The 21,436-nt window shown below is 36.2% G+C and overlaps 1 protein-coding gene across 49 annotated transcripts in view; it reads left to right on the plus strand.

The window, feature by feature from the left end:
- RIMS2 (regulating synaptic membrane exocytosis 2) overlaps positions 1-21,436 on the plus strand; it is a 587,808-nt gene that overhangs the window by 500,681 nt on the left and 65,691 nt on the right. For 31 of the 49 annotated variants that reach the window (XM_032415998.1, XM_032415989.1, XM_032416001.1 and 28 more), the window contains one exon: positions 3,843-4,084. The exons of the other annotated variants lie outside the window; for them this stretch is intronic. In XM_032415998.1, coding sequence (XP_032271889.1) covers positions 3,843-4,084 — 242 coding nt within the window. The remainder of the gene's footprint in view (positions 1-3,842; positions 4,085-21,436) is intronic. 49 annotated transcript variants of the gene reach the window in all.

Genomic DNA, 21,436 nt, shown 5'->3' on the forward strand with positions numbered 1-21,436 from the left:
TCTGCCCCCCCCCCCATATCAAGAACATATTGTATGTCAATAAATACTTATTTACAACAGCATTTTCAAAGGTACATTCTATTTTATTGATGAACATAACTTATTTAAACACCCTCAACTATTGGACATTTATGAGGTTTTCCCTTGTGTGTGAGTGTGTTGTTATAATCACTTCTGCAGTAAATGTTATTGCCAAATCTGTACACATTGCCAAGTTTTCCTTTAGGATATACCTAAAAGTAGAATCAATAGGTTAAAAGCTAGGCTGGGTTTTTTTTAAAGGCTTTTGATACATATTGCCAGATTGCCCTTCAGAAGTCCATCACTGAGACCCCACCAGCCATACTGGAGATTTACCATATCACCAGACCCTTAGAAACACTCTCTTTTGTAACTGATAATGTAATGGATCTGTGTTTTCTTAACCACACAGAGCATTCCAAATGATCACCCATGTTTACAGATTTTTTTACTGCAAAGTATTTCATGAATCAGGAGTCATAAAGCTTTAAAAATTTTGGTTAATAGCTCGTTTGCTTGCAACATTGTTTGCTTGTAGTTTTAAGTGACGTGGAGCAGGAAAAGTCAAGGAAATCAGTAGCGATACCCTAGCCTCAGTCTCTGTCTTCTCAAAACACAGCACTGGGGGGTAGCTATTCAAAACTCATCCCTGGTGATCTCGAAGGTTCTAGAAGATGAAGAGTAGATCCCTCTTACAAAACTTTAATAACCCTTTTTTTGTAGATAATGCATTATCAAAGTTGTTAGGTTGAAGAGAATATACTTCTGTAAAACCAAATTGTCATTAAAATATTTATCTACAAACTGACTTACCAGTTCCAGTTAGTATTTTATTGTATTCTGCTTAATTTTGGTGAAGTTCTTTATGGCTTTAATAGCCAACCATGAAAATTAAAATGCAAAAATCATAAGGCAAATTAAGCAATATTTTGTGAGTATGTCTTTTTCTTCCTTAGGTGGGGATAGCCTAAGTGGCTCTTTTAGAAAAGCATGTGTTTGAGAGAAAGATGCCTACATGACAGGATAAACTTTAACTTTTTTAGGCTTTTCTGATGACAGCATACAATGAAAACTGTATTTTGCATTTCTGTGTTTATTTGCCTAGACTCCATGGAATAAGAAATATCATAGGGCGGCAAAGCGTTTCATAGTTAAAGGGGACCTTACCGAAACACCAGTTTAAGATGTTTGATGGATGCTCAGTGGACAATGGTGGTGGTGGTGGTGGTGGTGATAATAAGGAGAAGGAGGGGGAGACTAATTTTTGGAGCTCTTCTGTGACTGGCATTCCGTTTAGTGCTTTACTTACATTTTCTCATTTATTAAGTGAGGAAATTAAGTTTCAGAAAAGGCTAACAACTCTCCCAAATGAATCAGCCAAAGATCAAACCTGGATTTCCTGACTCTCAGTGTAGTCTGCTGTCCATTATATAATGCTGGCTATCTTAAAGAGACTAGACATTTTAACTTAGAAAGTTTGTAAATTTATAATTATAAATATCATTTCTATTGATGCTGTTAAGTATTTATATGACACTTGTTGAAGGGCTTTAGCCTTTTTCTATCTGTTGCCCATATTCCTTAATAAAAATTGTTATGATTTCAATTCATCAAATTTTTACTTTAGATATATTATCTCTATTCTTTAAAATAAGAAGGGAAAATAGAATATTCTAATGTTATAAGTGAGGAATCTGAGGCTCAGAGTAGAGCAATTAACTCTTCCAAGGAATTCAGTTAAATAACAGTAAAATTGGGAGTCGAGCCCATATCTGTTTGCCTCCAAAACTCTGTTTTATTCTGTTGTTGTTTATTAAAGAAGAGCAAAATCAGACAAGCTTGAAAATGATTAATTTGGGGTATTGTAGAAGCATGTACACTGTTCTCTCTTTTGGCCTGTTTATGCCTCATTTCTTCTTAAACTAATGTGAGGGGTAAAATAGTATAGTTTACTATTTTTTTTAAGATTTTTTTTTTTTTATTTATTTTACAGGGGAGGGGGAGAGAGCACAGGGAGGGGCAGGGGGAGGGAGAGGGAGAAGAAGGCTCCCTGCTGAGCAGGGAGCCCTATGTGGGGCTCTATCCCAGGACCCTGGGATCACGACCTGAGCCGAAGGCAGATGCTTAACCGTCTGAGCCACCCAGGCGCCCCCTTAGCTTACTATATTTTTAAGACAATTTTACACTAGCCCTTTCCCCTCTGAAATACTTGGAGGAAATGTATGTAAAATTAACATGTGGTCCTGGCATTTTAGCAGATTTTACTCTAAGATAGAGTAAAAAAAATTTTTTTAGAAAGACCAAGAAATTGAATTAGAAATAAGAGCTTACCTCAATAGGTCAGTTTTCTAATTCTCATTCTTTCAATGACCTATAAATATATTTCTAGGGCTCCTGCGTGGCTCAGTCCGTTAAGTATCTGCAAACACTTTGGTCCTGAGATCGAGCCTCACATCAGGGCTCCCTGCTGAGCAGGGAGTCTGCTTCTGCCTCACCTCCACCTGCCCCCCGCCGCCCCCGCCCCGGCACAGACTCTGTCTCAAATAAATAAAATCTTTAAAAATATATATTTCTAATGTTTCTTGATTTTGTTTCTTTTGCTTCTATAATTATGTGTTATTCACTCATATTATCAAAACCAAATTAAAGCAGAAATTATTACTCTAATCCTAGTCAAAATGATGTGTAAATAAGTCTTCCCATTCCTGCAACACAGGCCGCTTCCTTCACATTCTCTCGGATTTTGGGGGCCAGCTGGATAGCCTGCTTCCAGATTCTCCAACCCCCATACTACTTCCCACCACGCTCCAGGGATCACAGAAAAATCGAGGGTCCTGTCTTTAATTACTCCCGTTGGCAGTGTTAGTCTACTGACTAACGCTAGAGAGTAATCAGTAATCACTGCTAACACTGCCAATGGGAGTAATCAGCTAATCAGTAATCGTCATCAGTAATCAGTAATCGTTAATCAGCTCACATGCTTCATTGAGACATTGATTGCTTTCTGACCATATTGCCTAGAAAACTGATAATGAGTTTTCCTTCTTTCAAATGAATGCAAGAGGGAAATCTTTTCTTTATTTTTGGAATATAGACATCAACAAATATAAAATTATGTTTATGAACATATGTTCATAAGTGAGTTAAGTTGGAATAACTTATTTTTACGTCAAGTGAAGTAACTTATTTTTAATTCATGTTAAGTGAAATAACTTATTTTTATGTTAAGTGAAATAACTTATCTTTAATTCAAAACTAATGAAAACATCAATCTCTGTTAGAAAATTTAACCATTATTAGAGAAATCTTACAAATCTTATGAGACAAGGAAAACTTACGTTGAAGGGCCACTCTTAGCAGTGGATGCTGTCAGTTTTGCTATTTTTTGAAGAATTTTCCCACTCCTGTAATTTTTTTTTGAAGGCAATAGGAAAGCAAACTAGAGAAGAGTGCTTTTGCAAACGTCTTCCTTTGTTGTATAGCTGTTTTACAGCATATTTGCCCTTGAAGGACAGTATATTATCTTCAATAAGCCCTCTGATTTTTTGTGAATTTTTTTTTTCCCCTCTGTGGCCATGCAAACTGGTGCCTTCCCTGACAGCGGAAATGAAATCATGAGTATGAGCTTCCATAGTTGCGTGAGGTTGACGCTGAATCGTAAAGCCCATTCGAGACCATGATACTTGAAAACGTTCAAACCCTAAAAATAGGTCCCATAAATGGTATCATTTAATTATACTCCAGATGTTTCATCTAAAATACATTTTCTGTCTTTTCCTTTTCACTCTTGTCCTCCTTTTTAACGATCCATCGGCCTACAGTGTCTTTACATCCAAAATGCAAAGCAGACAAATGGGCATCTCAGGGAAGAACCTGACCAAAAGCACCAGCATCAGTGGAGACATGTGCTCGCTGGACAAGACAGACGGCAGCCAGTCCGACACGGCGGTGGGGGCCCTGGGCACCAGCGGCAAAAAGCGGCGCTCTAGCATTGGGGCCAAAATGGTAGCTATTGTTGGCCTCTCCCGGAAAAGTCGCAGTGCTTCCCAGCTCAGCCAAACGGGTAGGCATTTTTATGTTACTTTTGACTTCATATTTGAGTTGTCATTCAAATACGTATTCTTTTCTCTTGCTCATTTTATTGCAGTCATTTGTGGAAGAGGACATGTTCCAGAGAGAGAGGGGCCTTTTAAACTGGTTAAACCTTTCTGAAAATAAAACAATAACTTTGTTTTTCAGTGACAAATGAAGCTGCTTTGAAGTGAACGTCGGCCCCTCTTCTTGAGAGGCATGCAGTGTCTTTCCTCCTCAGGGGGGAGTTAAGCTGTGGGAGCCGGATTGCCAGTGGTTGATCCTTCGTAAAGATTATCTGATCTGTGAGATATTTGCTTTCTTTAGGTTCCTCAAGAGGGAACCGGCCAAATTATTTTTCATCCTCAGCAAGTTACCCTGATGAAGAAGACACCTCATATCTTGTATGAATAATATAGTTCTTTTATTGCTGACAACCTAACTTCTTTTTCAGTTTGTAAGCAGCATTTACCAGTAGTATCAATTTTCTTACTGCAGTTTTTATTTTCCTGTGAAAACTTCAAGCAGCAATATTCTCCAGCAGCAGGGATGGAGGAATTTTCTGCTGATAGTGAAGTTATTCAAAGCTTGCTACTTTAAAATTCAGTTTCTAACTCACATCTGCAAAAATAAATTAGATACAGCACTCCTACTCCTACTCAGAGAAGCCACAGTTAGCAATTAAGAAATTTGTGAGTCAAAGCAATGTCTTTTCAAATGGTTGTTGATAATTAAACATTAAATCCCTGGTATCTTGGAAATAATAACATATCTTCTACTTAACAAACAAAAGCATATAATATGGTGTTCCTTTTACAGCAAATAAATTATAGGCAAATAGGTGAAATCTCATTTATGTTTGAATTACTAGGGTTCTTATACACAGAAATCTGGACAAAAATCTGCAACACACAAGAATTGGAGGATACATTAATTCCTGGACCCGACTAATCTTGATTTTATATAATTGTAACAGCAATTCTGGAACCTGAGCCTTATATAATAATATTATATTGAAATAGTTATTTGATGGTTTTCCTTATATTGTGGTTGTAACTCACTATGTTCAATGTGGCTATTGAAAGGAATTTTTCATTTGGTGTTTTAAGATGTTATTTTACGTTTTAATATACAAATAGGGGCGCCAGGGTGGCTCAGTCGTTAAGCGTCTGCCTTCGGCTCAGGTCACGATCCCAGGGTCCTGGGATCAAGCCCCGCCTCAGGCTCCCTGCTCAGCGGGAAGCCTGCTTCTCCCTCTCCCACTCCACCTGCTTGTGTTCCCTCTCTCGCTGTCTATCTGTCAGATAAATAAATATAATCTTTAAATATATATATATGTATATATATATACAAATAAAAATTTAATTTATGGACATAGAGAACATATTTCAATGATTTTTAAAATTGCAAATATTTATACATAATTAGCTATGTTATATGATAGATGGTGGCCTTTTGAAATTGAGGTTGTTTTTTTTTATATGTCTCTAGCAGTTAGAACTTCACTGCATTTTTTTCCTTAAAACTTAGAAACAGCTATAAGACGAAAACTGTTCTAAAAGTAAAGCCTATAAATTAAAAAATACAGAACCTAAATCTAAAACAGACATTTATATAAGTTTATATAAGTTAGAGAATATGTGGTGTTAAAATAAATAATTATTTCCACTTGCTCAGGGTTTTTTGATAAATATTGAGCACCTACTATGTGCTGGGCACATGGAGAACAAAGATGGTATTTATCATTGTAAAAATAAATATCACTGTAACCAGAATGGATTTTCAGACAAGACTGCTTAACTGCCTTCTAAAGAGTAGAATACTCAGCAAAATGGGATCTTTCTAAAGAATAGTGAAATTATTCTGGAAGATATCATAGCAATGATATGTAAACAATAACTGGCAAAAGGGAAACCATTTATAAAGGTATGTTGTTGACCATTACACGTGGCAGCTAAGTCCTATCTGTCTTCTGCCATGCTATTTTGTATGCTCCTTTGCCTGTTAATCAGAAACTCGCCTTTAAAGTCATCCTTTCTAAAGATTAAATATGACTTGCTAGGCATTATAACTCAGCAGAAAACACATAGAAATAACAAGGAGACTCAGATCCCATTGCTTACTCTGACTTATATAAGATAATCAAATATGACCTCTTTAAAAACCTACCCGACTTATCTGAGTCATAGAATGTTCATCTGACAAATCTAACAAGGCTTTTTTAAAGATAATATTTTAAAATTTATAAGAAAATGCTTTGAAAACTTAAAATAATTATAAGTATAAGATATCAATAACCAATTCAGCCTCACAGGGGAATCAAGAGCTCTATTCTACACATGTTGATTTTGAGATGCCTGTTTAGACATGTAAGCGAGTTGTTATATGGTTAGTTGGATATAAGTCCAGAGCCCAGTAAGTCAAGACTAAGGATGTAATTTGGGAGTGATCAGCAGGTAGTATTGAAAGCCATGGCGCTAGATAAGATTACTTAAGGTAACTTGAAATCAAGAAGAAAACTAGAGTGAGCTCTGTGATACTCCAACTTTGGGAAATCAGAAGAGAATTCATCAGGGAAGACTTAAAGAACAGCCATAGGGGCACCTGGGTGGCTCAGTGTGGGTTGAGCATCTGCCTTCAGCTCAGGTCATGATCCCAGAGTCCTGGGATTGAGCTCCACGTCAGGCTCCCTGCTTGGTGGGGAGCCTGCTTCTCCCTCTCCTGCTCCCCCTGCTTGTGCTTGCTCTCTCTGTCAAATAAATAAATAGAATCTTAAAAAAAAAGAAAGAAAAAATAGAGCAGCCATTAAAAAAAGAGAGAGAAAGAGAAGGGAAGAGAAGGAAGGAATATGGTATCTTGGTCACCAGATGAAAGAAATATTTTAAGAAAGATTATCAGTGTGTTAAGTGCTTCTGACAGGTCAAGTAAGATGGAAGACTGAGAATTGACCTTGGATTTGGCAAGGTGGGGAATTTGGTAAACCTTGACAAACCTTGCAGTGGTGGACAAGGCCTTATTGGAGCCGGTCAAAGAAAATGGGAGGTAAGGTAGACTCAGGGAGAATAATATCAAGAATAAAATTAACAACATCTAATACTCATTGTGCACTTTTATGTGCTGGCACTATTCTAAGCACTTTACATATAAATCATTTAAACTTCACAATAATGTTATGAAGCAGGAATTAATTACTATCCTCATTTTACAGGTGAGAAAACCAAAGTGAGCAGAGGGGAATAACTTTCCCAAGTTTACCCAAGTAGTAAGGGTAGAAGTTGGGATTTGAATCCAGGCAGTATGGATCTGGAGACTTCACTCTTATTCAAGTATAGTCTAGACCAGCACTGTCCAATGCAACTTGCAATGCGGGCAATTTTCTGTATCTGTGCTATCCACACAATACAGTGGCACTAGCCACACATAGCTATTGAGCATTTGAAACTGATTTTTAATTTTTTTACATTTTTCATTTAATTAATTTCAATGTAAATAGGCACATGTGACTAGTGACTATTGAGTTGGACAGTACAGAGAGAAACAGCTCTTTCTAGGATCTTGATAAAAAAAGGAAATCTAGAAATAGCACTGTAGCGGGGCGTCTGGGTGGCTCAGTCGGTTAAGCGTCTGCCTTCGGCTCAGGTCATGATCCCAGGGTCCCATGTTGTCGTCGGGCTCCCTGCTCAGCGGGGAGACTGCTTCTCCCTTTCCCTCTGCTGCTCCCCCTGTTTGTGCTCTCTTGCTCTCTCTCTCTCTCTCTAATACATCATAAAAATCTTAAAAAAGAAAAAAAGAAATAGGACTGTAGCTTAGGGGAAATGAAGTCAAAAAAGAGTTTTGTTACTCTAATGACAGATGGGATCCTTGTGGGAATGACTGAGTAGGTGAAAGACGTTGGATTCAGAGCTTAAAGTGGAGATCAGCTGTGATAGCCTGTGGTCACTCAGGAATCTATGCTCTCTTTTCATCTTGTAGTGATTTCTAAGCTGACACAGGACTTTACATTTACTCTAATTATAACACTTAATAACCGTCATCATTTATTTATTTGTCTATTTCCTGGCTAGCCTGTTTTTCTTATTTTATGTGTCTTTCTCCATGTCTGGTATAGTTTCAAATATAGTGATCTTCAATGAAAAGCTTATGTACTTCTTGGGATGCATGATTAAGTTCTCTGGGGAAATGGAAAGAAACTGATAGAACTTATTTTTATTTTTTAACCTAAAAGACAGAAGAAGTAAGCATTGCTAATATTTAGTACACACTTCCTCCTTGTGTTCTTGGTTGGTCTGGATGGCAGATGGTCAGTGTTGCGTGCCTTTTGGAGACGATAGTTTAGTGAACCACCAGAAAGTGGGCAAGTGGCTTAATAAGATAATTGCAGTGGAACTGTGGATTGAGTGTAGTACTAATATTGCAATGGTGCAAACAAGGTAGACCTGAAACTTCCATTCCTACTTCAGCTTTTCATCAGCCACTATGAAGTAGATGCAGTGACACTCTAAGATCTGACAAGAAGCTCACTGAAAAACTCTAAGTTATTGGGAAGATGAATAAAATGTAGATTTACATCCACTATTATTAACAGTGAGCCCCTTACCCTGTATTTATACTTTATATGGTCTATGGTATGTCTTCGTGAAGTTTCTTCTTCAACTATGACATCATTCAAAGTGAGTATGAGAAAAGTGAACCTGGAAGCTGACCTTCAAGTTGCTTTATTTTTTAGCCACATAATGCCAGCCACTATAATTTATAAACCTTGAAGGCATACCGCAAAAGAACTTTATCTATTGGGCAAAAATGTCAGTCCAATGCAGTTATTCCCAGTGGGCCAGTAGCCTTCCCTGTGGTCAGTCAGGATTGGAGGTGGTTTTCATCTTACGGCTTTCCCCTCTTCTGGGGACTTGGAGCACTCTCTCTATTCAGCCAGCACATGGCAACTCCTTAAGAGCTAAAATTGGAAAGAGTTAAGTCACTTGTGCTTGAATTCCATTGTCTACAGCTCAGTCACAAAGCTAATGCTGGAAAACGGGAGGTTGGGGAATATAGTCCAGGGAGTCCTCAGGAGAAAGGAGAAGCAAGTTTGGTGGGCATACCAATAGTTTTGAAACTTATAATGCACATCACTTCAGATATTTTTCCTGAGACCATAGAGTCTTACTTTATCATTAGGAATCATGGTTTGCAAATATTTGTTGCATTTTAATCTTTTAAAATATTTGTGTTTTATGTGTTATAAAAGTATTATGGAATATGTGTATTATTTATAAATAATTTTTTACTGAAATGGAGATGATATTTTAAAAGATTTAAAACAACTGGTCTAGTATATTTAATTCAAAAAGGTTTAAAACCACGATGCTACTATGTTATAGTTCTGAGTGCTGACTCCACAGATCTATTAACAGAACTTTGTAATCATGAAGAATAATAGAGATGTTAAATAGTACTGTTGCCTTTTCACGTTATTAGAAATCTCAAATTAACACTACAGGATATAACATGTTAAAGATTCTCACAAAGAATGTGCATCTAATCTTAAATGTAGGTATATTTCTCATTTTTGAAATAATGTTTTAGCACATATAATACTATCAGCCATAACTAATTAAAAGTATTGGTAGTCATGCCACTATTTGTACCAACTTCAAGTGGTTTAAATATAATAAATGAGGTAGGCAAAATATTTCGTGTAAGTGAAAACTATTATAAACATTATGAATTGTGGTAAAGTATTTCTATAGCAAGCTGGGATGAGCAAGTAGCTAAGAAAGATAGCTTCACTGCTAATGGAAGTTAATTTAACATTTCTTAGATTTGGATTGAGTTTTATATCATTTGTTCTAAAAAGAAAACTCTTATTTTTATTTTTTTAAATTGCGGCAAAATATACATAACATAAAATTTACTACTTTAACCATTTTCAAATGTACAGTGCAGTGACAGTAAGTACCTTCACATTATTGTGCAACCATCCATCCATCTCCAGAGGGCTTTTCATCTTGCAAAGTGAAACTCTATACCCATCAAAGAGCGAACTCCCCATTTGCCCTTTCCTCCAGCTTCTGACCGTTCTATTTTCTGTCTCTGAATTTGACTACTCTGGGTACCTGATATAAGTGGAATCATACAGTATTTGTCCTTTTGTGACTTAGTTATTTCACTTACCATAATGTCCTTAAGATTCATTCATGCTGTAAGCATGTGTCGGAATTTCTTTCCTTTTTAAGGCTGAATAACATTTCATGGTATGGGTATACCACATTTTGTTTATCTATTCATCTGTCAATGGATATTTGGGTTGTTTCCACCTTTTAGCAATTGTGAATAATGCTGCTATGAAGAACATGGGTGTAAAAATATCTCTTCAAAATCCTGCTTTCAATTCTTTGGGGCATATACCCACAGTGGAACTGCTGGGTCATATGGTAATTCTATTTTTAATTATTTGAGGAATTGACATTCTGTTTTCCATAGCAGCTGCACCATTTGGCATTCCTACCAGCAGTACACAAGAGTTTGCTTTCTCTACATCCTTGCCAACACTTGTTATGTTTTTATAATAACCATCCTAATGGGTGTGAGGTAGCATTTCATTGTAATATAGATTTGCATTTCCCTAATGATTAGTGATGTTGAGCAACTTTTCATGTGCTCATTGGCCATTTGTATATCTTCTTTGAAGAAATGTCTATTCAAGTCTTTTTAAAGTCCATTTCCTAACTGGGTTATTTTGTTGTTGAGTTGAAAAAAACTTTTTATAATAGAAACATACAAGCCTGTTTTTCAGATTCTTGAGGGTTATCTCTGTATTAATAACATGTTGTATTGTTATTATTATTAACTTGTATTTTTCTGAATCTCATTAGGCCTATAAATTCCTTGAGGGGAGGAACTATAGCTCATGCATTTTAATATCTCTGGTACCTATGGTTATAATTGATGTCTACTAAATACTCAGTATTTGTTAGAATGAATGAATGCACAATTCATCTTTGTTATAGACAAGGTAACTTAAAACTGTGTTCCTCAGGATGTTAAACTGGTACAGTGAGGTTTAAAAGCTATAAATGATCACATAAATATATGTCAAATATTTCTTAACATCTCCTATTCTAGTGTTTTGTTATTATTATTTGTAGAAAGAATAAATAGAACTCTTGAAAGCGATTGTTGAGGAACTATCCATTTACATCTACAAAAGCAAATTATCTTGCATTATCCTTTCCCAAAATTAGAGATTACACTCATAATCAAATTATTAAAAATTTACTAATGAGTTCTTATGGTATTTTAATCATTTCCCTAAAGTACAAACATCACCATACATTTATTCATCTCACAAAGTAAACATTTTTTATCAACTACACTATTTGCAAGGAAGGCATTTTGGTAGGCGCTATGGAAGGCAAAACTTGACAAAACATAGTCCCTAATCTTTCACAGCTTTTATACTGAAGAATCTTAAAATCTACTAGAAGAAATGAGTTTTAGGGTGAGGAAATATAAAACAAGGTGGAACATGATGAGGACAAGCAAGAGAAACAAAGAATATCCTATAAGGAAATGTAGCAGAGTAGAGAAAACAGATTGGAGAGTTTTAGAGTTCAAATCCTACCTCTGCTATATGGACAAGTTACCTAATCTCTCTTTCCTCGGCTATAAAAATAATGGACTCTATCTTCCTACCGCATGAGGTTGTTATAAGCACCGTGAAAGAACTTCAAACAGTGTCCAACATATGTAAGTTCTTTATAAATGGCAGCTACTATTGTTAATGTAAGTACTAGCATAGTTTAGATGTTAATATTATTATATTGCTATTAGTGTAGCCATGGAAATGATCACTTCCAACCCTGATGACAAGGTAACAGTTGATCTAAGCCTTAAATTATGGGTAATGTTTAAACTGTGAAGATCCTGATGACGGGAATGGACATTTCAGACATGGGCGATAGTAGACCCGAGACGTGGAAATGCTGTTTACGTAGGAGCAGAGCAGAGAATATTTAACACATAGTGGGAGGTGAGACTGGCAATGGACGTTGGAGCCAGATAAGAAATAACTTAATGTCAGGCCAGGGAGTCAGAGCCATAGAACTGGCAGTAGGAAGCTCCTGCAGGATTTGGAATATAGTCATGATAATCAGAGGTGTTGTCATGATAATCAAGATGTTGTCAATAAGAAAGTCCAGAGACGAATTCAGTAAGACAGTTTAGAGCAGAGATGATGAGGGCCTGATCGATGGTGTATTAAGTTTTCTATTGCTGCCGTAACAAATTACCACAGACTTAGCAACTTAGTGCAGATTTGCCTTTCTGTCAGAAATTTGGGTGAGCTTGGCTGGTTTCTCTGCTCTGTGTCTCACAAGAAGCGAAAGTGTCAATCAAGGCTGGGCTTTTATCTGAAGGCTGAAGGGAAGACTCCAAGTTCATTCAGGTTTCAATACTTTGCCTTTGTAGGACTAAGGTCCCTTCTTTGACACACGACCCCTGTCATCTTCAAGCTAACAATGGCATGTTGCATATTTTTTGTGCTTCTAATCTCTCCAAGTACCCATTTTCCTGCATTTCTTCCCCCGCTCCCACTAGAGAAAGTTCTTTCCTTTTAACGGCTCCTATAATTAGATTGGGCCAACTCAGATGATCCAGAATAATATCCCTGTTTTAAGGTCCTTAACCTTAATTACATGTGCAAAGTACCTTTTACCATGTGATGTAACATATTTTGAGATACCAGAAAATAGTGTATGGACATCTTTGGGGACCATTATGCCTACCACAAATGATAATAGTAGAAGGAGATGGAAAGGTGGGGAGATTCAAGAAATATTGTAGATATGTTTTATAAAAATTATCATTTATGTCCATCCTATTATTTGCTTCCTGGGAGTAAAGCAAAATAGACATAAATGTTAATCTTCACAGTTTACACTGACCAGAGTGCATACCAGTTATTAAGAATATAAGCTTTTTAAAATATAAAATTCAGAAAATAATTTACCATTATTAAAAACATCATTAACAGTAGCATGAATTTGTTCATTTTAATTTTCACAACTTAAATACTCGCATTTTCATTCCCATTTTACGTATCAGAAAACTGAGACTCAGAAGTTTCATAGTAGATGGATCCACTCCAAAGCTGATGCTCTATGTGACCTCACTGTTGCTAAAAGTATGTTTTTATAATTAGTTCTTTTCACATCATTAGGGGGGGGAAACTTTCTCTTCAAAATAAAAATTCTCAGGGAGCTACTTTTAATTTACTATAGGTTTTATTTCATTTAAGTGGACATAATTTTAAGATGTGAATAGCCAAAGGCATTGTATAGGCTAGTAATCAGTAAAGGCCTAGTAAATGTAAATAACAAAAATCATAAAGAGTTTAATTGTAAGCTAAGAAGTACATACTAAGGGAAAGAAGTCTTTTAATTTCATTAAAAGTAAATGTTTTAAGGTTTTTGAGCATGAGAGTATAAACAGAAATGGCATTTTAAGGTAAAGGCCATTTTTTTAAATGAAATTCCCATACACTCTGCATAGGTAAATGGAGCTACTAGATTTTTTTTTCAAGTGAGTCCCATTACTTTTACCTACTAGGAAAATTTCCAGAGACAGTTGCAGGTATTTGTTGGAAATTTAATAGAGCCCTAGGTAAACAGTGTAAAATTCTACTAGGAGTAATGTCAGCTCATTTTTCCAACTTACAGAAAAATGTAGGAATGTTGGCTCATTGTCCCCTTGGGCTTTAAAAGCTATTTTGTATTGCACACTTTGTGGAATGAAAAACAGTGAGGTAGAATCCATCTTTCCTCTCTGATGCTGCTCTAGATGGAAAAATCCTTCTTTTTATTAAAAGATTTTTTTTCTAAATTGGCACTCTTACTACCTTAGAACATGTTAACATTATATTGTTATTCAGTAAATATTTATTGAATTTCTACTCCATTGGCATATAGTGAATGAGATCCTCTTTGTAGGATATTTATGTTCCAGTGGGAGAGACAGGCATTAACAAAAACATAAAGTAATAATTAGTCAAAATTCCAAAGCTGGCCTTGATGGAAAAGTACCAAGTAGCATGAAAATATATCACAGCAGATAACTAACCTAGTCTGGTTCATCTTTCTGTCCATCCCAGCTCTTACCAAATACTTCCCACATAGTAGAGTTTCAACAAATGGTGGTCAAATGGTATAAAATGTTGCACATTAATAGTAGAAAAATGTCACACTGCCCTTCTGTCTTTGTGTTCGGTTTGTTTGGCAATCTGTGCATTTGTGAGTACAGTCCACAAATCTCCCAAGGGGGTCAGTATGTGTGTGTGTTTTCTGTTAAAGACGATTGAAAGCCAAATGACCTTTGGAAAAGGGATTTAAAAACTGTATGGGTTATGAATTTGTATACTATATATGCCATGAGGGACAGAAACAATAGATTCTAGTTTAACTTAGAAGTGTGCTTGATGTTGTCATAGTGGGAAAATGGATCTAGTATGCTCATAGGCAATAAAGTTCTGCATTAAGAGAAAAATGTGATTTCTGTAGCTTTTAGTCCAAAGAATGGTTTTTGTTTTTCATTTTGTTTTTCTCCTGGTATCTGAGGATTCGTTGCTTTTTACTGGAAGCTTCATAATCGCTTAGAAAATGAGAGTGGGACAAGAGCTGATGAAATCTGAGATGAGGTGGGGAACATATTCTGAGGAGGACATTGATGGTAAGGCAGCATGTAATGCAGAAACAGAAAGGTGTACAGACACACAAATAATTGCAGAAACCACAGAGAACCCCTAGAGGGCTGTGCTCATAACTGAGACATTTCTACAACATCTTCCAACCAAAATCTTCTTTCCAAAGGAAATATAGTGGCCAGAGATGAGAAATCAGTGGCCCCCAGCTTCTTCGCATATGCCTTCCACTTCCATTGACATTTGATATATCTCAATTGCTTGTCCCCTTTTGTTTTCTTTCTCCTTCTGCCAGCAGTCATTTTATACTGGAATTAGAGAGATATATGTCAAAGGGAAGACGGATGACCAAAGGTTTCTGACTTGCTATCAGCCAGACTGACTTTTTCTTCATTTAACCAGTCAGTTGTGAAATTTTCTTAATGGAAATTACAGTTGGATAGAGTTCTACTTCACTATGTTAAAATAGATTTCTTAAAAAAAAAAAAAACTTAAGAATCTGTGTTCATTTGACTTATTTGGAAAGGTTTTCCACCCAAAATTAGGACAATAAGAATAGTTTTAGGGCACCTGGGTGGCTCAGTTGGTTAAGCGTGCGACTCTTGGTTTCCGCTCAGGTCATGATCTCAGAGTCATGAGATAGAGCCTCTCACGTAGGGCACCACGCTCTGTGGGGAGTCTGCTTGAGATATTCTCCCTCTCCTACCCCTCCCACAGCTTGTGCACCCCCTCAAATAAATAAATAAATCTTTAAAAAAATAGTTTTACACAAATGAAAATACCTGTGTTTTGCAAACAAAATAGTAGATGAAACTAACAATAGGAAAGATGGCATACCATATAAATAAATACATACTACTCTATGATTGAAAGTCCATTTCTTGTTTCTAACCACATGGAAAACTGAAATTTTTTCCTTCATCAAGGAAGTATAATGATTCTGCCTTCCAAATCGTACAGCACTATGGACAATTCTAAAGCTATACAGGGTCCTCTTTTGAATTGTGTTCTAGAATTTAATCCCACTTACAGTCAAATCTTTTTTGTTTTATATTTTATAGTGATGAAGACCAAGTGGTTCACATACTTCCTATGTGCCAGGTACTATGACAAGTGCTTTATATGCATTATATTTAGTGCATTATCTATTAATCATCTTCAGTGCGTTGCCTAATTTAATTCTTATTAAATACTAGCTTTTAAGATGTGAAGAAGGCCAGATCATCAGGGCTTAAGGAGGACATAAATGGTGGAAGTTGGAGGTACCAACCAGAGAAGCAAAGGAGAAAAAACTCTAGTTCAGGGGCTGGAAAACCACTTGGACCACAGTCCAAGTGCAGCAGGCTGTTATTTTTTTATATAAATATATTTTTTATTTGATAAAGTTTTATTAGAACACAACCAAGTTTGTTTGTTTATGTATTGTCTGTGGTTACTTTGTGCTACAGTGGCTCAGCTGAGAGGTTGCCAGAGAAAACCTGATGACCCACAAAGCCTAATATATTCCGCATCTGGCCCTTTACACACAAACTTTGCCAAGCCCTATTCAAGCTTGATTCAGGTGGGGATCCAAACACGATTTTACCCTCCAAGATAAGAAAAATCTTTTTGTTTGAACATAAAGGGAGGGAAGTAATTGAAGATACGAGAGAGGAAATGACTAAGTGTAAAAATAGACACCCAAATATTTTATGGGATAATTTTTAAATCTCAAAAGATGAAATGTCACTTAGTCCAGCCAGCCTTTTACCTCATGCTTAATTTTCAGTTCTTTCTAAACTCCAAAAGGAGTTCTCTGCTCTAGCTAAACTGATATCTTATCAAGATTATCTAGTCAAGAAGCTTTGCTCCACTGTTGTGAGAAACTGGGGTTTTCTACCAAAATAGCCTTGACATTTTATCCGTGTCCATACGTTTGCTACTGAGCACATTTATTGTGCTCTCTATAAAATGATGGCTGTCTTGTTTACCACCTCTGCTTTGGGTTCGCTGAACAATGCTTGCTGTCACTTTTGGTTTTCTTGTTTTAGTTTTGATTAATATGACATAACCATTTAAGTTTGTAAAACAAGTGTAACAAAATTAATATTCATATGTTAAAAGAAAAATTCTTTGCAGCCAGTGTTCATGATCATTTCTCCACTTTATCCAGAATGCTACTGGAAGACCCTTGTTTCTTACCCTGTAACCAGGGTTTTGGATTGTCTTTGAGATTTCAGCAGTCTTTGAGAAAAATGACGTGTTCCTGGTGGTTAGGCCATGCTTCCTCCAGACATGTACAGTTTGGACAGTGCTGTTCTTTGTAGATAATCTTAGATTAATGTTGAATTCTCCTGTTTGTTTTAATGAATATCAGGTTATGTAAGTGAAGTAATATTCAAGTTTTTTACTATGGATTTAGTCACAAGAGTTTCTATAATGTTACGAAACAAAAGGAAAAAGTACAACTTATTGCTTTCTTAAGATCTTTACTACTGTAGCTTTTCTGATTTTTTAAATTGAATCTGATTCTAGGACTTAGAGTCTCATGGTCTAGAGACAATGGGTAACATCAAAAGAACATGTTGTACACCTGAAACTAATATAACACTATTCCTTTTTTCCACTTTTTAGTCATGGCTAAAATGTTCTTTTAAAAAAAAAAAAAGTTTTAAATTTTAATTCCAGTATAGTTACCACCCAGTGTTATGTTCGTTTCAGGGGTACAACATGTTCTAAGCCCAGGCTTTTGAACTAGTCGATAATAGGTTTCCTGAAATCCTTTTGTGGGGAGGAAGGTTAAGTGGCAAGTTGAGAGTTTCTGGGCTTAGGAAGGCACATATGGCTAAAATATATTCTTGATATCTTTTTATTTACTGTCATATTCATTAAGGAGAAAGTGCTTTTTTTCCTTTAGCCAAATGAAATAGGAGTTGCAACAAGAGAGTAATGGACATTTCCTGGATCGCCAGCCATTTTATTAACTCTCCAATCCCCATATTTGCTTTTTGAAGAAGGGATTATGATCCCTACTCTTCATTTCTTTTATGAGGAAGCTGAAGGAAATAATAGAAAGAAGGGTGATGGGGGAGAGGGAGAAGACAATAAATGCTTTGAGCAAGTCCTACCCAGAATTGTGAAGCAGGTGAATCGCCTCCAGGAGTCTCCAATTTGTGCTCCCTTCCTTTCTATTGCTGATCTTCCTTGAGTATTTTCAGGCTCTTTCACCCTTTTCTGTTCTTAGGAACTAATTGCTTAACTCATTCCTATTAAGATAGAGAATAGTTGGAATTACTTAAATACCCTCTACAAGTATTTGTATCTTCAGAAATGGAAAGTCTTAGACCCCAGTGGTGAAACTATAAAGGTTTAGGCATCAGTAAGTACAGGGTAAAGTTGGGAGAGGCAAAGGGTCTTCTTCTATCTCCAGAATCATTCCCATAAGGATTCTATAATCTCCTTTCCATACCCAAGGGCACTTTTGTTAAGCTAAAAGATACGTTGTTTGCTAAAATATCATTGTTTTAACATAACGACGTTTCAGTAACTTTTTAAGTTGTGGAACAAAAACAGAGATATTGGAAATTGAATCTTCACATTATTGGAAATTGAATCCCCCCAAAACATAGAGAAACCTATTTTTCATGAAAGATGGTTTTGAAGAGCAGAAATACTGGGAGAAAGAACAAGAAGAGAAAAGTGCACCATCATTCGTCATATAAAGCTCTCACAGCAAGAAGTTCTTACTGTAAAGGTTGAAGGAATACCAACATCTGAAGCATCCCTGAGCAAGCCCAGTAATCTCTAGAGATCTGTGGCCAGTCAGTGGTGGACATTCTTTTCTTTCACTCTTCTTTCCCCCAAAGAGTAAAAGAACTGAGCCAAGCTGCACACTCCTCTTTATTCCAGGACAGGCATAAAATCTGGAGCTATGTTCCAAAACCAGCCCAGCTTCTCAGGACAGCAAATTTATATTCCCTCTCTCTGTCTCTTTGTCTCTCTCTTTCTCTGACACTGCTCAAACTACAGTTCCATCTGAGGCAGGAATTATATGAATCTCGAGAGTTCTTGGCCCCATTGTTTCGTATCTGTTAATCTAACTTGCCTACATCTGTGCTATCTTGAATTGACCCCTGGCAACATGTATTCCCTTACTTTTGGCTCCTTGGCTGGTACTGATTCATGGCCTTGCCTATTATTTTCAGCTCTCCAAATCTGGCTTCTTTTCTTGTCTTCCATTCTAAACCATCCAAAAAACTAAAGTAATGGGTAGACTCCCTAAATGTTTCTCTTCCAGTTGTAGTAACATGCTGAATCAAGAACAATGTAGAAAACTTCTCTGATTGTAATATAACCTTGACCACCTACCACCACTATTACTACCACCACCATCATCATCATTCTTGCCAATTTGTTTCTCTGTCATTAGTCCCAGCCTGGCTTTAGATCATAGTAGGCATGGTTCATTCTCTTAGGCTTTAATTCTGGTGCTGGAAGCTATCGTTTTACTTATTATCTCCTCCTTGCTGTGAAATTATAGACCCTGTTTTCATAGAAACAGTATCTCCATGGTCCTAGAGAGACAAGCCTTTCCATAATAAAAAAGAAACAGACAAACATTATATAATCATTTTCTTTTTAAAGAAAAAATTAAACAGAAATAATTGAATGACCATCATATTACTTCCCCCAAGCTTTCTCAATATTTCCGTACTATATGGAAGTTATATATACCTTTCAACTTATATCTGAAGAGGACAAATTGCACATGGCTATGTATTGCTCTTATTTTATCATTAGCAACCTTTACAAATATTTACTCACTAAAAGCAGTATGGTTATTTGACATATGTTAGAAATGTGACAAATTCAGGGCACCTGGGTGGCTCAGTCGTTAAGCGTCTGCCTTCGGCTCAGGTCATGATCCCAGGGTCCTGGGATAGAGCCCCACATCGGGCTCCCTGCTCCGCGGGAAGCCTACTTCTCCCTCTCCCACTCCCCCTGCTTGTGTTCCCTCTCTCACTGTCTATCTCTCTCTGTCAAATAAATAAATAAAATCTTAAAAAAAAAAATGTGACAAATTCAACAAGTGAATCCATATTGAAATATGGAAGGCCAATATACACCTATGCATGGAACAGTTCTGTAAGTGAGGAGTCAACTATAATATATTTAAATATAACTTACTATAATTATGATTATAATATACTATCATTTGCATTTAGATTAATGATATACTATCATTGGCATTTAAAGGAGGTAACATTTTTGAAAACTTGAATTACTTGTCTCATTTAATAGAATAAGACAGGTATAAGATCATTTCATGAATGTGAAACCAAAGCAAAAAATATAAAGTGACTTTCTTGAGGTCTCATGGTAATATTAATAATGAAGCAAAGATACAACCTAATTCATTCTTTATAATGTGATTGTGCTGCCTTTGTACTAGGAAATTTTCTTTTTATTTATTTATTTATTTATTCATTCATTCATTCATTTTTAAAGATTTTATTTTTAAGTAATCTAAACCCAAGGGGGCTGAAACTTATAACCCTGAGATCAAGAGTCACACGCGTCACCAACTGAGCCAGCTAGGAGCCCCAGAAATTTTCTTTTTAAATTCATAGCTATACTCTATAGTAGCTATTTTCATAGGGAATACATTAGGATGGAAATTTTATATACCTTATATGTAATATCTTTACTTTTTTCAGAACTAAGCTGACTCCTTGCTTAGTAAGATCTCACAAATATATGCTTAATAATTTCTAGCTTTTATATTTCAATCAATATGAAATACTACTGGAAATTTTCCTAACACAAGTGATTATAAAGGTAAACTAAATGTACATGCTTAAAGGCAGTCTCTTCAAACTGGCCACACAGGCAAAGAAGGAAGAATCACACATTGTGTGCATAGATGTAAGGTAGTAACAGACCAAGGCAAAGTGGTATTTAGTAATGTCTCCACGATGCACTTCTCTTTGGGCCTCCCTTTCTTGGTTCTAGGCTTAAAGGAAGATATCAAAGGTAATAACGGACTGCAGCAAGTGGGACTTAGTAGTGTCTCCATAATGCATTTCTCTTTTGACCTCATTATTCATCTTCAAGATTTTCTTGGCTAAACTCTCATTTCTTTTATTGAAGTATGTTTGACACACAATGTTACATTAGTTTCAGGAGTACAACACGGTGATTCAACATCGCTCTGTTACACTGTGCCCACCACATCTGTCACCATACAACACTATTACAATACCACTGACTAAATTCCCTATGCTGCACCTTTCATCCTGTGACTTATTTATTCCATACTGAATGCCTGTACCTCTCACTCCCATTTATCCATTTTGCCCATCCCCCCACTGTTATAACTTCTGGCAACCACCACTTTGTTCTCTGTATTTACAAGTCTGTTTCTGCTTTTTGTTTGTTTTGTTTCTTAGATTCCATATATAAGTGAAATCATATGGTATTTGTCTTTCTTTGTCTGACTTATTTCACTTAGCATAATACCCTCTGGGTCCATTCTTGTTGTTGCAAATGATAAGATCTCATTGTTTTTTATGGCTGAGTAATATTCCATTGTGTATATATACGACACCTTTTTTATCCATTCATCTGTCGATGGACACTGAGGTTTGCCTCCATATCTTGGCTATTGTAAATAAT

This window comes from Phoca vitulina, unplaced genomic scaffold (assembly GCF_004348235.1).
Source record: "Phoca vitulina isolate PV1807 unplaced genomic scaffold, GSC_HSeal_1.0 scaffold18, whole genome shotgun sequence".
Classification (NCBI taxonomy): Eukaryota; Metazoa; Chordata; class Mammalia; order Carnivora; family Phocidae; genus Phoca; species Phoca vitulina.